This window comes from Artemia sp. Qi Xiang Cuo, chromosome 7, assembly GCF_049724085.1.
Source record: "Artemia sp. Qi Xiang Cuo chromosome 7, ASM4972408v1, whole genome shotgun sequence".
NCBI lineage: Eukaryota > Metazoa > Arthropoda > Branchiopoda > Anostraca > Artemiidae > Artemia > Artemia sp. Qi Xiang Cuo.
This window is the reverse complement of record NC_142800.1, coordinates 9,225,774-9,242,986: the sequence shown is the minus strand read 5'-3', so window position 1 is coordinate 9,242,986 and position 17,213 is coordinate 9,225,774. Positions and strand designations below refer to the sequence as shown.

Here is a 17,213-nt window from a genome sequence, read left to right as displayed (position 1 = left end):
GAAGACAGCTGATGGTATACAACATTCGGAACAAGACTCTGTAGGTCTCTAACCGATACAACTGAAGGTCCAGCTTTGACTCTGTAAGGATCCAATTCAATGTCAAACATCCTAAAAACCAGTGCATTTCAATTTTGCAGCTTTCCTACTAGGGATAGTCATTATTCTAGCTCAAAGACACATTTAAAAATGCAATATTAATGATAAATGCTTCGGATTTTCGGGTGACATTTCTCGAACTATATATGAAAGCCTTGAGCCAAAATGACCTATGGCATACTGGGAGCATTTACTACCATTACTATTACTACTAATAACCATTACTCAGTGCAGCATCAAGCCGTCTGGGGCCACCACAGCTACGCACGCTCCTTTTCTATCCTAATCTATTCAAAACTTCCCTCTTTACACCCTGCCAAGGAGTCCCAGTTTCCTTTAGTTTCTTTCTTACGACCCCTTCCCACTCCAATTAGAGACGAGCTGCTTTCCGTTTGGCCGTCGATAGATTGCCGAAAAGGACGATCTTCGGCCATCTTTCATCCTTCATCTGCAAAAGGTATCCTCTCAAATTTCCATCATATACATTTGGGGAAAAGAGAACAGGGGAGGCTAGGTGCCCTCCAATCACTTTTGACTCTTAAAAAGGGCACTACAAGTTCCAATTTCTAGTCCAATCAGCCCCCACCAAAGTAGTAGTAGACTAGTAGCAGACTTCCTACTACTAGCAAATTATTGTAGTACTAAGTGCCATCGATCTTTATAAAAGAAAAATTCTAATATTTAACAAACATATTTGTCATTTAACCGTGTAAATCTCAACCTTTTCCTCGTTATAGTCCAAGAAATTAAGATAGAACCACATTTTTCGTACGGCTTATAGTTTGAAATACGGTCAATCAGACATCAAAAGACAATTACGGTGAGCAAGATCTACAAAACTGATTTGAAGTAAACATCAGCTCCAAGAAGCATTTTCCCCTATACTTACCTGGAATCAGCTAGAAACAATCATCATTAAACAAAAAAGGTCAATATACGTGAAATAATGATTCAAAATACGTGCACCCAAATCCACCAGGGTTAGCTAACACCAGGATTTACCTTCTGAGCACCAGCAAATGTGTGGTAGTAACAGGAAACATACGTCATTGTGGCTCTCTCATCAGGCATGGGACTGTTATCATAATCTGAATATCAGGCAGGCAGCACGAAATGGTAAGAAAGCAGAGTTAGTTGATTGATTAATATAAGCAAAATTCCAAACCATAAGTTGCCATACTCAACAGGCATATTAAACCTACTATTAGACGCAAGAAACAATCTAAATAAAAAAAAAAATCAAAGGTCGTTTAAATCTTCGATGCCAGCAAACAACGTATATATTACCAATTGTATCAGTTTCACAGTGTAAAAAGAGAGACGTAATATTGGACAGCCTTCAAAGCAGAATTTTCACAAAACGAACAGAAATTATTCCGTACACGAGGGGGCTTTCCCCCTCCTCAATCCCTCGCTCTTCGCGCTAGTTTTTAGTACTTTTAAAAAAGTGTCTTATTCTAATTTTAAACAGCCCTTGCGTTTCAAAGGTCATTAAAAATCAAGCTTTTAAAGTAAAGAGCGAGGTATTGAGGAGGGTACAACCCCCTTATATACGGAATAATTTCTGTTCGTTTTATTTTAAACATAGAAGAACTATGATTAAGAAAGTTACTCTTGCTTTTGAGCTGGTACTAGCCATTTACGTGTTGCCGACACCTCTCTCACATACTGTCTAAGACAGTTCAATAAAGTCGTATCTTTGAATTGATTACCACCGTGACTAATATTAAAAATATATATGATTACGTCACTTAAAGATTATTAAAATCATCTTTTTATAATAAATATAAAAGAGTGGAAAAAAAATATAGTCTTTGAATAATTGGAAGTAATTCAGCTACGCGATTCTTTCCTCTGTTCCTGAAAAAGGTTCAGAAGAATTTGGCGGTTAAAAGAATATCAATGAAAAAAAAAATTAATTGCCCTAACACCAGTTGTTAAATTAATCGACCATAAAAATGAAAACAAAAAACGGTTATTTCAAAGTTAAACTCAAAGCATGCTCATGCGGTCACAAGAGACCATACAACAACACAAAAATCTGAATATAAATCAGGGATATATAAATTTCTGACATATAGCCTACCAGGGATTAGAAACACATGTGTATCAGAGATACTCCAGCCTGAGATCTCTTAAGAAATGGATCAGCTTGTCATCTCCACCCTTACGTAGCAAAGATTCAAGTTTGTATTTCAGAGCAAGTGATTGGTTCCACACCCGACTAGAATACCAAACAAAGTGGCAGAACCGCAAGGTCACCCATTAACTACCACCTGTTATACATCTCGGAGCACCACTTGTTCCGCCAGGCATGGAACACCCTACAGACAAATTTTCTTCACACCAAGCAGGACACACCTTCACCAAATATGGAACACGCCTCCTGATTTACACGATTTCAAAAATTAGGATGAACATAGCCAAGCAATTGGTTACGATATTAAAACAGAAAACTGAAGAAAATGACAGAACCGAAGGGTAGCCCCCTCTCTACCATCTGGTATGCATCTTGGATCGCCACTTCTTGAGCCTAGCAGGGAGTACCCGTCACGCCCAGTTCTTTTGATTCCACCGCACATGGTACGCAGCATCTGATGTACACAATTTTGAGACTGGACGGCCTCTCGGACAGAAAGTGATCCAGCAAATCCTTGGCACCGAATGGGGATGAATAGTCCATGGCCATTGTAAGTACAAATAAGTAAGTCCAACAAAAAACTCAACTTCTCATTATTTACGTGTTCAAACCATTTTCAACATGAACCCGACAAATACACATGATATCAACAAGGTGCCAAAACTACAAATCTAAAAGTAATTAAATCGAAACCCTTTAAACATCTTACTCTGATAATATACGCTAAACCTACGGGTTCGCCTGACTTAACCACGACCTTACCTTTTGCCTATTCAGGGAATCATGATTCTATTAACACATTCTATAACTTTTCACTAACAATGGTTACGTTAGTGACCATAAATAGGCGTCTAATCTTAAAACGCTCATCCGCTATGAACAATTATAATCGGCTTGAGCATTCCCTTTCGTAGGTACGGCTAACATTACTACATGGATCAGTCAGAGGAAAAGATGTATCGGAAAAACAAAATAGTCCATACCTACATTGATTTGATACTTCCTTGAAGAGCCACTCAGGTTTAGAGGGTTGCCTGCTCAGGATTTTTAAAGACTTTGCTGGTCCTTCTTTATTGTACATAGAAGCTACGAGACTACTTACAATAAGATTCGATAGAGAGGAAAGGCCTTTTTGAAGGCCTCAGCGAAGCGTAACTTGTCCAATGATTTTTCGGAAAGAAATATATGTCTAGTAATTTCGGGTACCAAACTATTATCACAAAAAAACTTAATCTTCAGCAACATGAGAGAAAATAAATAGTAGGCAAAGTTGACAGCAAGTCAATACGCACATTAGCTTTATCTGCTCAGCTATAAAGCTTAAAAACAAATGCAATGCATATATAAAAGGCCGTACGAGGCCGTATGTATAAAAGGCTGTGCAAGGCAATGCATCCAAGGCCGTATCCAGGATTTTTGCTCGGGAGGGGGACAAAACACCTTAAAAAGGCTACAAAAGTTTTTATGCACTTTTACTACATTTTACGAGTTGAGTACATTTCGGGGGGTCAACCCCAAAACCCCTCCTCAGGATATGGCCTGAGTTTATACCAGTTTTTTTTTTTATCAAGGTTCCTCCAAATCAATAAGATGCGTTTACCAATAACCTGTCTGCCCTTAAAAGTATAACTCGAGGGAATATTTTGGTAAGGAAGCTGAGGGAACTCTTTTTAAAAGCAAGAATACAATTGCAATTATCTGCCAATTAGATAAGCTCTTGGCATTCCTCCGAAAGACCCTAACTGAAAAATTAAAAACACTGGCAAATCATGCAGCTTTTCCAGATTTTGCGCCAGCCCCCAACCCCCTATAAATCCCCCTATTAAATCTAATAAATCAACAATGCGTTAAATTAGATAGCCTAAAATAGGTTAAATAAAATTAGAGGTCTACTTGGAAGGAAATTAAGTCTTCTTCACCCAATACGCCCCTCTTTGACCCAAAGCAGCATCTTCATTTGTCATTATCCGGGAAGATTTACTGAGTAACGCCAAAATAAACTGTCGCTTAAAATTGAGAGACTAAAACAGATTTCGTCTAATAAAACGTTTTGGCTGACGGTACAGACAAATTACCATACAAAATCAGCATCAAAAGGTGATTACCTCAAAATTATTATAAAAACAAATTACCATAACAAATATAAGAAATTACAAAAGGAATTGCCACAAACTTGAAAACAGAGATTCCTCGAAAGATGGGGATCATTAAAATCTCTAATAAATAGCGCTAGAGAAAAGAACAAAATTAATTGGAAATAATTCTAGCTTGGCACTGCTCTTACCCAAAATTAGTTCTTTAAATTGATAATACCAATTACTTTAAACAAAAACTAGATTGACAGTTTCTTTCATAGCTATTTTTTTTATCAAAATTTATTATAAATAAAAAGCATTAAAATAATTTTCTAAAATATGATTCAGGAGAGGTAATTCAGCTTTATCAAAAAACGTTTTCATTTTCAAAAAGAGAACTTTGTATTTCCGCACATTTGTGCCCCGGCATATGTTAGATGGCGTTATGATATTCATAGCAAAAACTCCTCAAATTTATATTCCTCTAATATTTGTAAATACTCGATAATCCACTTTGACATTACTCAAGCCTGTTTTGCAAGAGAAAGAATCAATATGTAGCTTTAGGTAGCTTAGCTGACAACACTGGCAGAGATAACATGAGCGTGCAAAATATAGTCAGGCTAACGCATGCGCTATACTGTTACCTGTTGCGCTCCTTGGAAAGCGTGGTAGTAACAAGAAACATACGTCATAATTGCTCGTTCGTCCGGTTTCGGTGTGTTTATCAAGTCTAAGAAAATTCAAATTAGTCAAGTAAGTACAACCTCCTTAATATAGGTTTGATGAATTTTTGGGGTAGGATCCAGTGTTTCCAATTCTATATTATTTTTTTTCTGTCCCAACAATAGGTGAAAAAATCCTCTGAACGTTTCTTATTACTTATCATAAAAATTTATCAATACTTCACTGTTTTGAACATCGGTTCTACAGCAATCTATTTTACTTCCTTATTGTCTCAGCTGTTTTTCGAGTAGAAAAAAAGAAAACACTTGTGGCACCATCTTTAATTCAAACCACTTTTTATACTACGATGTAAAAGAGCAAGTTCTATTCGCATAAAATTGCAGTCTTTTACTTCACTTTTTTTTTGGGGGGGGGGGGGCTTCACATAGTAGACATTTTTCAAAAGCTATATTTTCACTTAAGTTTAATTACATTGAAACGTAATTTTAATTATTTAAAAGGGTACTGTTCTAAAATTCGGAAAACACGCGATAAGTGAAGTTTGGTTAATGCTAATGAAATAAAACAAAATAAGATTAAAATATAATAGTTTAGGAACAAATTTCGACTATATATTTGCACATTCGGGGGGTGGGGGTAAAGCAAAGCGTATATTAAATACAGAGCCTAACTTAACATAGGTACTTTTTTTCCCCTAAACCCAAAAAACTAAAGTTTAAATATAGTTTCCGGAGTGAGGAACCCTTATTATACAGCGTCAGACATCCAATTACCGGGTAATGGCTATTTGAGCTTTGCTTTTCTCGATGCGCGTTTCCCGCGTTTTAGAACACCACCATTAAAAGCTTAGTATTGCTACATTAGGTAGTCAATAGAACGTCGACTAACTTACTGTTTGATTACGTCACTAAGAATGTCCCTAAAACCTCTCCCTGTATATCTCCACTGTCCACAACTTGCTATCTTTTATTGTTTACTATTTTGATATGATTCGTTTTTTTCACTACTGACGGTGAAAAAGAAGAAGACGCATGAATTCAACGCACATCATTTTAGATGACCAAGTCAAGTTTAAACTGTACATATACATAGGTATGTCATATTAAGCAACAATTTGACGAAAAGTTACGGGGGTGTCACAGTTGAAATGATTCGCAACGGCGTAAAAATCAGACAAAAGATATATAGAAATAATACAAGGACACCGCTCACAGGGTGGGGGAGGGGGCAATCTTCCACAGAGAAGGTGGAATTGCGTTATATCATTTTGAATGTGTTACTAGGTAGTAATATCTTCGCAAAAATGAATTTGCTTGGTTTTACATAGGCGGGAGGAGAAAGGAGGGGGTACACAGGAACATAGGTCTTAAAGGCAGGTCTTTTACTTCCGCAGGTTGCCATGGCCTCCTGGTGGCACCTATGACAGAATCTGCTCTTGGTTTTACACAAATCGTTTATCACATTTAGATAAAAGGTATTTAAACATATACAGCAGATAGTCCTACTTCTGACTATCCTGAATTTTTTTTTTAATGCTAGATGGCTGCTTGGTCTCTATTTAAAGGGAAAATGTAAATAGTGAAAGCTGTTTCGACACATAGAAAAGTATGCACTCAAGGATTCCATAGAAACGTCCGCTAGAACATTTTCTGTAGTTCCACTAGCAGCTCATTAGCATGTACTATTGCATCACGGATTATGTACTACTCTATGTATATATACACTCTATGTACATATTATATACACGCATTGGAATAATTAGGGTTCGATTACTGGGGAGTCACAATAGCAATTAGAACTTGGGATAATATGCTGATCGTGTTTATCTAGATGTTAATATTATTTTAGTACCTAAAACTGTTATAGTTTAAAATTATGTAAATTTCTTTCTATTCTGATATTCTGTTCACTAAAAAACAAGTATTTTTTACACAGCATAAAAGAGTCGTCTTTCGATTTATTCTCCTTTCAATTGAATAAAGCGCAATGGTTAGCGTGGTTCACTATCTTTCCCCTATATAACTTGTTCGCTTCCCAAAGCGCTGAAGTTTCACCTGCTCGTCAAAGGCCCGAGGGCAGACATGGACAGTGCGTGCCCCTAAGCTAATGAGAATTCGATGACCCTTAGATATGGCAGATTTGATCAAAATACTAAAGAAAGCATATCAAGTGCCTGAAATTGAGGTCACTTAAACATAATAACAAATTCACAATAGTGCACAAAATAGTGCAACAAATTCACAAATGATGAATATCCAATCAGGGGCTAAAGTCACAACCAATTTTTCAATTGTCTTCTGGGTACAATTAATTGAAATAGAATCTTTTTTGAGCTACGAGACCAATTTCAGCAATGCAGCAATTAAAAATATTTCACTCCGGTTCTAAAATGTTACAACTTACAAAAGGTGTAGGTAGGCTACAACATATACTAGCCTATTGAATAACCAGCCGCTGATTGTGTCTCTTTTTCTTGGATTTAGAGATGCTCTCAAAATTAATATTTGCTACCAAGTCATTTTGCTAGGCCTTGAGCAAACTAAATTAAGCTTTGCCAGTGAAAAAAAAACTGACCCACAGACACGGAGTCACTTATCACTTTTTTTTCATTTTCCTGCACAATGCATGTTTTATAATTGAGCCCATTCTTAATGAAAACGCCCAATTTCGCTTTTAAATACCAAATTCAAGTGTTTTTAGTTTATGCTTTGTTTTAACCCGAGTTTTCTGATGCTGAATATGTCACCTAGACGATATATATATATATATATATATATATATATATATATATATATATATATATATATATATATATATATATATATATATATATATATATATATATATATATATATGTATATATATTACCGACTATAAATAACAGAGTAAAACACACAAAAAAGAATAAAATAATATCAAAATTTTCGTATCGAATTCATTGGCCGCTGTTGGTTGATTTTTTTTTTTTTAGTTTTAGCATTCTGATAGTTAATATTTGAAAATTTCCCCTTGAAATGTTTCATTTATTTCTCTTATCTATATGTTATGATTATGCACCTGCAGCTTAACTCACTTTTTAACTCTTTATCTAAGCTTAGCCATAATAAAATATAATAAATAGCCATAACAATAAAATGTTAAAGCATTCCAAGATAAACCAAGAACTTTCCAATGTCTCAAGGTCAACTTTCCAACTTAATTCTAAGAATTTGATAGAAAAGGACAACCAAGGTCAAAGCAAAAATAACAAACACTATTCTATGAATTTAAGAACTCGGTTGTTTATTCCAAAATAAATGCTTCAAAGAACGTTGACAAAAAAAAAGTTACCCAAGTCATTTAGTCAAAATAAAATGCCAAAAGATATTTATATCAGACAACTGAAAAATAACATTCTTGCCTTAAAATAGCTGTCAAAGGGTGTGTGAAACTGATTAGAAAGCAAACTCAGGCACTTTCATATTGGTCTTATTGGTCATATTGGTCAGATTGTATATTTCCTTCTTAAGCTATTTGGGGCCATATGTTTTTCACTTATTTCTTTGCTAATTTTTCACCCACGTTCTTTCTTTTTAAATTAAACGCCTGCTAATACCCATAATTGCATAGGAAGGTCTTTATTTTCTATTAAAAATTGAATTCCCGTTTTTTTCTGATTGTATAAGATATATGCGGTTGTGTTCTTTCCACTTAACCAACTGAAACAGTAATTTTTTTTTTCCATTGTCATTTGTATTTTAAATAAATTCAAAGCAACAACAATATTGTCAGGGTTTCAAGACTCATTTGTCTATCCTAAAAATATATGAAAGAGCCACATGGACTAACAAACGGTTACCTAGGTCATTTAGTTAAATAAAATGAATTTCCATTAGAAAACTAGAAGTTTCCATTTCCACAAGAAAGCTAGAAATGTAAAAAAAATTTCTTGAGATAGCAGGCAAAGAGCATGAGAAACTGATTAAAACTTGAAAAGAAAAAAATGTTCACCATTTCAAGATAAACCAAGAGACTTCCAAAATATTAAGGTCCCTTTTACAATTTATTTCCAAGAATTCAAAAAAAAGAAAGTCAAGTATTTCAACTGAGGTCAAAACAAGAATAACAGACGCCGTTCACATGGTTTGAAAACTTATTTGTCATCTTAAAAAGGTTTCCTTGAAATCACGGGGAGAAAAAAAAAGGGTTATTGTTGGGTGTCATGGTGACACAAACTTGAGTATCAGATAAATTTCCTTTCCTTTTTTACATAAATTCACTTTTTCCTTTCCTGTTGTTCTTTAAAAGATTTTAATCGCATTAAAATTCTTGTCTTATCAATTCTGCTTTAAATTAATGCCTGATTATCTGATTTTTCCGTCTGATATTTCGTAACGATGCGTCACTGTAAGTTATTTTGTTAAAATAAGTTCAAATTTTATAGCTTGTTATTAAAACCAGTGAAATGGATGATAAAAGCCCCATTTATTTCACCCTTCTCTTATTGGTCTCGCTCTCTTGGCCCCGCCCTCTCACCGTCTTGTACACCGCGATGGTGTACAATATTCTTAGTTGATTTTTTACGTTTTTGGTTCATTCTTAAACCTGCCATTGGCTTCTGAATTAAATGTTAGCTCTTTTTAATGTTACGAAAGTTATTTTCCTTAACCTGAGTGACTCTTGGATATTTTACAGCTTTGACCGGTTCAGCCTGGGCGCGGGGTTCCCAGACGTGGTAGTGGTGTTCCTAGAGACATGCCAGTATACCAGAGCATTGGGGTTTTACGCACCCAGATAAAGCCGGGTAGTTATGGGTTATAGGTGCTAGCCTGTAACAGTAGATTAACGGCAAGCACTCTTAATCATCCCATTAAGTGTCGGCTTCCTTCCCCGTTTACCTAACTCTTCGTATGATAACATTGGTGGTAACAGCATACTGACTCCTTTTTTGACGACAATACTGGTGGCCTAACGCTTTGTATGATAATATTCGTGGTAGCAAACCCTATTCCCCGGAGTTTTGATTAAATTTACCCATGCCCATTAGAAAAAAAAAACAGCTAAAAATGCTTAAATTAGAAAACTAGATATATCAGTCTTGCCTTAAAAGCATATAGCATTCAAAGATTATGTGAAGCTGATAAGAAAGCAAATTCCGATACTTTAACTAGTGCCAGACTCAGTGGCGGATCCAGGGGGCGAGGGGGCGCGCGCTTCTTAGCGTATTTAAAGTAGTGTAATTTACTTAATTAACTAAAGTTTGCGTTAATTAAACTTGCTCCTAACGCAAGTTTATCGGATCAACCTATTTTGCACCCCCCCCCCCTAATTTTTTTTCGGATCAACCTATTCCCCCCCCCTCCTAAAAAAAATCCTGGACTCGCCCCTGGCCAGAATTAAGCTATATAGCTAGAATTAAATACTGCTTGCGCCACCAACAGTCAGCCGAATGAAAAACTCTTCAAAATAAGTGTTGATTTTACTTTATTAGAAACTGTATTTAAAAGTGAAAGTCAAGTTTGGATCAAACAAGACATTTTCTTTGAAAACATAGATTCTTCGGCTGTTAAACTATTTATTATGATTATTAACTAGTCAGGACTATCATACAAAGCAAGGGCTACTAAAAAAAGAAATGCCCATAATTAAATATTTCATGTCTTTTTTTAGCAAAACTGGTTCCTTTTTTACTACTAATACTACTAACAGCAACTTGTTGCTGCACCAAGCCACCTGAGGCACACAGAGCTACACAAGCACCTTCTCCGCCCAATCTATTCAAAGCTTCACTCTTTAATCCCTCTCATAAAGTTTCAATTTCCTTTAAGCCCTTCCTTATGACCTCTTCCCATCGCATTCAGGAATGACCTACTTTTATTTTTGGCCTAATGTGCCCAAATTGGCCCATTGGCAAAAAGAAAAGAAACGAATAAACACGTGTTTAATAAGCTTATTGTAACTCATTTTTTAATTTTTGGCATTCAACAGGCAATTGCAATCCAACAGGTGATTGCAATTCAACAGGCAATTGCAAATGAGTCGTATGCATTTCTTTGGAAGACCAGTTGGCATTTGTATGATATGCACCCTACCTAATGTGCTTGTAATATGTTTCTCTGACAATCAATACTTAAGAAATATAAAAAAGTAAGATGAAAACATAATACTTTAGAAACAAATTTTTTCGCTATCTTTGAACGTTAGGGGGGGGGGAATTATAGCGAGTCTGCATGCCTAATGTGTTTGGTACGATTATTCTGCATATTATGCAGTAAGAATTGTTTTCTAACTTCGCACTGTCCAAATAATTTACTCCCCATCCCCAAATGTGCAAATATATAGAGGTATATTGGGCTTCAGAGCTAAATAAACTGCAATTTGTTCACAGATAGAAAGCTCTTGGAATACTTATCTGTCAGTACAAGCTAAAACTATTTTTGGTTAGTTTCAAAGGTTTTATTTAAAGTTACAAGTTTTTTTTTTTTTTGCAAGAAATTAATTTTGATGTTCAAACCGCGTTCAATAGAGTGCAATAATTATGTTTGCTCAAAAAGTAGTTGCAACCGATTGCAATTAGTCCTGTTGAACACAGGGTAAATAAATGAAACATTTTTAATGCAAGATGCTAAGAAATACTGAATTATATTTAAAGCTTGATTAATATTACCGTAATGTCTAAACCGCGCATAATATATCCTCATAATTATTCATTAAGTTATTGCTACTAGTTACAATTAGCTCAGTTGGATGCAGGGTAAATACCTGAAATACTTTTAATCCTAAATGGCATAATTTTTTTTTTTTTTTTTTTTTTCTGAGACAAATTTTATTTTCTGAGCGTAAATTACCTTCAGGATCCAACATTCTAGGGATATCTAAATATTTTTCGGCAATATCAAATGCCAAGTTAAGATTTTCCAGTGGATTATCTTTGGAGAGTTTGCTGTAGTCAAGTAGGTCTGGACGATGACGATGTATGAGAGCACAAAATGCAAGACCATCTTTGAAGCTGAAAAACAAAATTAAAAGAGGTTTCACTAAAAGAGGTTTCCAGAATTTAAGAGGGAAAAAACGTATTTTTTTCAATTTTAAATATAGAACTATAATATACTTAAATTTAGATATAATTAGAATTTATATAATTCATAGCGCAAATATATAATTAAGATTAAAAATACATATAAATATATTTTATAAGAACTTTTTAAATATATTTTTATAAAAAATATATTTATTATAATTATTCTATAAAAATAATTAAATATTTTCAATGCTAGAAGCTAAATAAATAGTAAATTATGTTTAGAGCTTAATTAATATTGATGTTCAAACATGAGGTCACACTATTTTTTGGTGACATCAATTTTTTTTCGGTTGATAAAGGCTCCTGGACGTGGAGTCGAAATATTCGAATTTTATTATTTAAAGTTTCTTTTTTTTATTCTTTTATTTAAATTATACCTCTTTTCCCTCTCTTAAATTCTGTAAATGGAAATACAGTTTGGTCTAAGAAATTATTGAAAAAAGGTTTCCAAAATAACGTGTGCTCTAAGCAAAAGCTACATGCGCGATTTTTAAAATACCGTGTTAAAAATTGTTTGAACTTCTTGAAGTTAAAAATAAAAAAAGTAAATTGGTCACTATAAAAGGTTTCCAAAATAGTGTATGCTTAAAGTGAGCAAAATCAGCGTGATCTTTAAAACTTTGTAGCCAATTGAACCTTATCCTTGTTAGTCGTTATTAAAAGTAAAAAATATGTTCTTACAAAGCCCAATTAGTACTATGTATCTATCCCTAGCTTTTCAGAATGACATTGCTGCAGTACTCTTTACTAGAATAATTAATAACCACTGCATTGCTAATCTGAAGCTTCAATGTGTTTGAAGTTCTTGAAGCTGAAAACCAAAAGTATATTGGTCACCAAAGAGGTTTCCAAAACAACATCAGTAAAGAGGTTTCCGGAATAGCGTATACTTTAAGCAAATCTAATTAGTATAGCATGGTAAAAATGAGGTTTAAAACTGTCTAATGCTATTTGGGCGCTGAATTAATTAGAAAAGAGCAAATCCATTGAAAGAAGCATTGTATTTCAAGAAAAATAACGGGAATTTTATTTATGGAAAATTAAAGTATATTCTAGATGCTATGATGCTGACTTTATAAATAATTTTTTTGGACTTCAAAGTCAGAAATCCAAATGGTAAATTTAACAATATTTTTATTCAGATTTGTCGTTTAGAAAGAAACATCTGAAAAAATAAGGTGATACTTATTTCGAAAGTTTGTTTTATCTTTCCTGGAAAAGAGTGATAAGCTTTTCGCTCATTATATTACGTTAATCTTGAAATCTATAAATTACGAAAAATAACAAGTTCTGTCCTTATCATAGGGTTATATATATATATATATATATATATATATATATATATATATATATATATATATATATATATATATATATATATAGGAATACATTTTTATTCACATGATTCCAAAATTATTTTCCAAAGTTTTTGACGTTTTTAGCTTGAGTACATAAAATATTCCGTCAAATGTGACAAAAAGGATTGAAACTTTTTCGTTAATGAGATAGAGGCTCAATAGGAGTGTCTCAGTAAGTAAACATTACATGATAATCACAACATGCACTAGAATAACAGAAAAGTTGTGGGCTCTCACTTCGCTAGAACCGGTGCTTGGGTTTTTGGCTCCCGCTGGTGAACAACGGATCACACCGACTGGTGCTTGATATCCGTAATCAGTTTTTGCTATACAGCTTACATCCATAACTATACACAGGAAAGAGTTGTTTTTCTATCCCAACTTGGTTCCAGTAAGAACATTTTGACGACTCGAGACTACATTTAACGGACCAATATGGTTCCATTCCATAGCCCTTCATTCAACTATACAAAAATATCTATACTATTTACATTAGTTGTCAGCATAATTTTCAAACACGTATCTAAGACAAAGCGTTAGGTTAGACAAGAGACAAGACAAGCCCTGAGTAATATATAAACGGCCCAACTCCTAAAAAGTGGTGTAAAAATATTCATTTACATGCTTTGACCCCACTCCCCTCCAGGAATATATATATATATATATATATATATATATATATATATATATATATATATATATATATATATATATATATATATATATATATATATATATATATAAAAATCACAGTTCTATTTTTCCTTCCTTCGTTCTGATAATTAAGCACTAAAAACCTTCGAGTTCAATATGTAAAAATTTGGTAAGGACAATCTTGGAGCCATGAGACAGCGGATATATATATATATATATATATATATATATATATATATATATATATATATATATATATATATATATATATATATATATATATATATATATATATATATATATATATATATATATAAATCACAGTTCTATTTTTCCTTCCTTCGTTCTGATAATTAAGCACTAAAAACCTTCGAGTTCAATACGTGAAAATTTGGTAAGGACAATCTTGGAGCCATGAGACAGCGGATAAGCTTTCAAAATCTGATTACAAACTAAATTAGAATGAGGGCTGGAAGTTCTCCAGTTTTTGCTCCTTTTTTTTCTTACATTCAAAAAAAAAAAATCTCGTTTATTTACAAGAAAAAGTAAACAATGCTGAACAGTATGTTTATACATCTGTCGGACACTAGTATTTGAAATGATAAATAAAACGTTAACATAATTTGTGAAGGTATTGTTTTATCAAATAATTAAAGGCAGAGCACTAACATTTCTAAATTATACAATTGAGTTTTCTCACTCAAACAAATTGGACATAAGAGTTTAGACCTGCTCAAAAATATCAAGAATGTTTAGCATTCGGATCCCCACTTCCTCAAAAAAAAAGAAAATCAACTTTCAGTAAATATCAATAGCAAGGTCATTTTAAATCTAAGAGAAGCAATTATATTGTATTTTTTCAATGAAAATACTAAAAAAAGGAATTTGTCAATTAAAATACCAAAAAAGATACTTTTCAAAATCTAGGGGGTAAGATCCCCCCTCCACAATTAACACTCCTGCCCCTGAAATACCCACGTGTACACTCAATTACGCACTTTTCGGGTATTAACTCACAATTAAACATTCCTGTACAGATGGGAGGATTCCTCCTTGGAAAGATCCCCCCTTCCCCAGAGCAAGTAATCATCTCTCGGATAAAACTCGTGTGTGTTTATTCTAACGAAGAACTTTTCATTAGTTGAATCCCCGTCCCCTCCTAAACTAATCTCGGTATGTTCTGGGTATGTTGATGATCAGAGTGTAATTATATTTGTTTTTCTTTCAACTCTAACTCTGCCGGGGATAACAAAAAAAAATCCACTCTTATTTCCGATAATTTTATAACAGCCAACATTAAGACAGAGTAAATTAAAGTGTAATCAAGGCGGATATATGCTCTATTATGTAAAGGATATAAAATATTTAAGCCAACCATTAACGTTTTAAATGGCATTGTTCAGGCACGTTCTTTAAATAGTTTTTATTGCCTAGATCAGGCCTTCCTAAACTATGGGTCGCGACCCCAAATGGGGTCGCGTAGCAGAATCATGGGGTCGCAAGAAATTTTAAAGTCAAATATTTATAACATAATACAGAAAAATATTTATATTGTAAAGTTGATGAAGTTTTAAAGACTGAAGGTCTAGAATAGAAAAATTGCTGTGGAATACGCACAGATGGTGCATCCCATTACGCACAGATGGTGCAAGAGCGAGGACGGGAAAAAACATTGGTTTTAAATCATTTTCAAGCTACTCATTATGACCATATAACTTTTACTCATTGCCTTATTCACCGAGAGACCCTTGCAGCAAAAAATTAGCACCATAATTGAACATTGTACTTCAGAATGATGTTTAAGATTATAAATTTTATGAAGAGCCATGCCCTTAATAGTCACTTATTTTCAAATATTTGTAAGAATATGGATTCCGTCTATACAACTTTATTATTACATGCAGAAGTAAGATGGTTGTCAAGAGGTCAAAGTTTAAGAAGATTATTATTATTATTAAAAGACGGAACTGAATTATTCTTAACCGAACGAAAATGTGAAGTTGCTGCTTTTCTTCAAAACGACTTATGGCTATCCAAGGTGTGTTATTTGTCGGATATCTTTGCGAAATTAAACGACCTACACTTGTCTCTTCAAGGAAAAACTTGCGATATATTTACTTCTAATGATAAAATTGAAAGTTTCATTAAGAAGATTGAAATTTGGAAAAATAGGATAGAAAAAAATCGTTCGAAATATTTTTCAGTGTCGACAATTTTATAATCATCTGAAATCTTTGTAAATCGTTTATTGCAAACATTGTTTTAGATCACTTAAAAGCGCTAAAAACCTAGTTCCGTACATATTTTATATTAAATATTGATTTCAAAAAGGTAGCTTGGATTCAAAATCCGTTTTGTATTGATTTGACTGAGGTTGATCTCATGCCACTTAAAGCTCAAAAGGAATTTGCTCAGCTTTCAAGTGATTCAAACTTAAAAATACAATTTCCAAAAAAGTCCTTGACTAAATTCTGGATCAGAACTAGCACTGAATTTCCCACAATTGCCCATATTATATGTTCTTCTGCCATTCAACACCAATATTTACGCGAAGTTACTTTTTGAGCTTTAACACATATCAAACCCCAATATCGTTTATAGCTAAAAAATGTTGAAGAGGTCTTACGTCCTGCAATGTCAAACATTCCAACAAGATTTAATTAGTAATACAATAAAAAACAGGCACATTCATCTCACTAAAGTTTTTGCTTTCATTTCAATTTAATATTTACCACCCAACGACTGCGTTAGAATATATTCGAATGAACTAAGACGGTCAGAATTCTCTTTTATTTGTGTTATTGCAAAAAATTTAATTTTGATGATAAATAGGGCATATAATTTTTGTAAGCATAATAAAGAGAACTTTCCAACCTTTGTTGAATTTTTTTATTTTAGATTTTTGTGTGTTTTTAACGAATTCTAAAACTATATATTTTCATGTGTATATTTATATTGTTAGCTAATAAATGAATCATAAAAAAATATTTATTTATCTTTCAATTATATTTATATGGGGTCGCCAGGAAACTTGTAATCAGAAATGGGGTAGTGAATGAAAAAAAATTCAGGAAGCCCTGGTCTAGATTAATGTTTCTCCACTTACGACTGACTAAAGGTCTTTAACGGGAGGAGAA

General features: G+C 33.5%; 1 protein-coding gene across 3 annotated transcripts in view; it reads right to left on the bottom strand.

Moving 5' to 3' along the window:
- Positions 1–17,213, bottom strand: part of Actn (alpha actinin) — a 163,174-nt gene that overhangs the window by 54,758 nt on the left and 91,203 nt on the right. The window contains exons 5-8 of one of the 3 annotated variants that reach the window (XM_089092000.1): positions 11,829–11,989; positions 4,956–5,047; positions 2,376–2,386; positions 1,102–1,174 (exon numbers count right to left, since the gene is read on the bottom strand). In XM_089092000.1, coding sequence (XP_088948126.1) covers positions 1,102–1,174; positions 2,376–2,386; positions 4,956–5,047; positions 11,829–11,989 — 337 coding nt within the window. Of the gene's footprint in view, positions 1–1,101; positions 1,188–2,375; positions 2,387–4,955; positions 5,048–11,828; positions 11,990–17,213 lie in introns of all 3 variants that reach the window. The other 2 variants (XM_089091999.1, XM_089091998.1) reach the window with 2 other exon arrangements.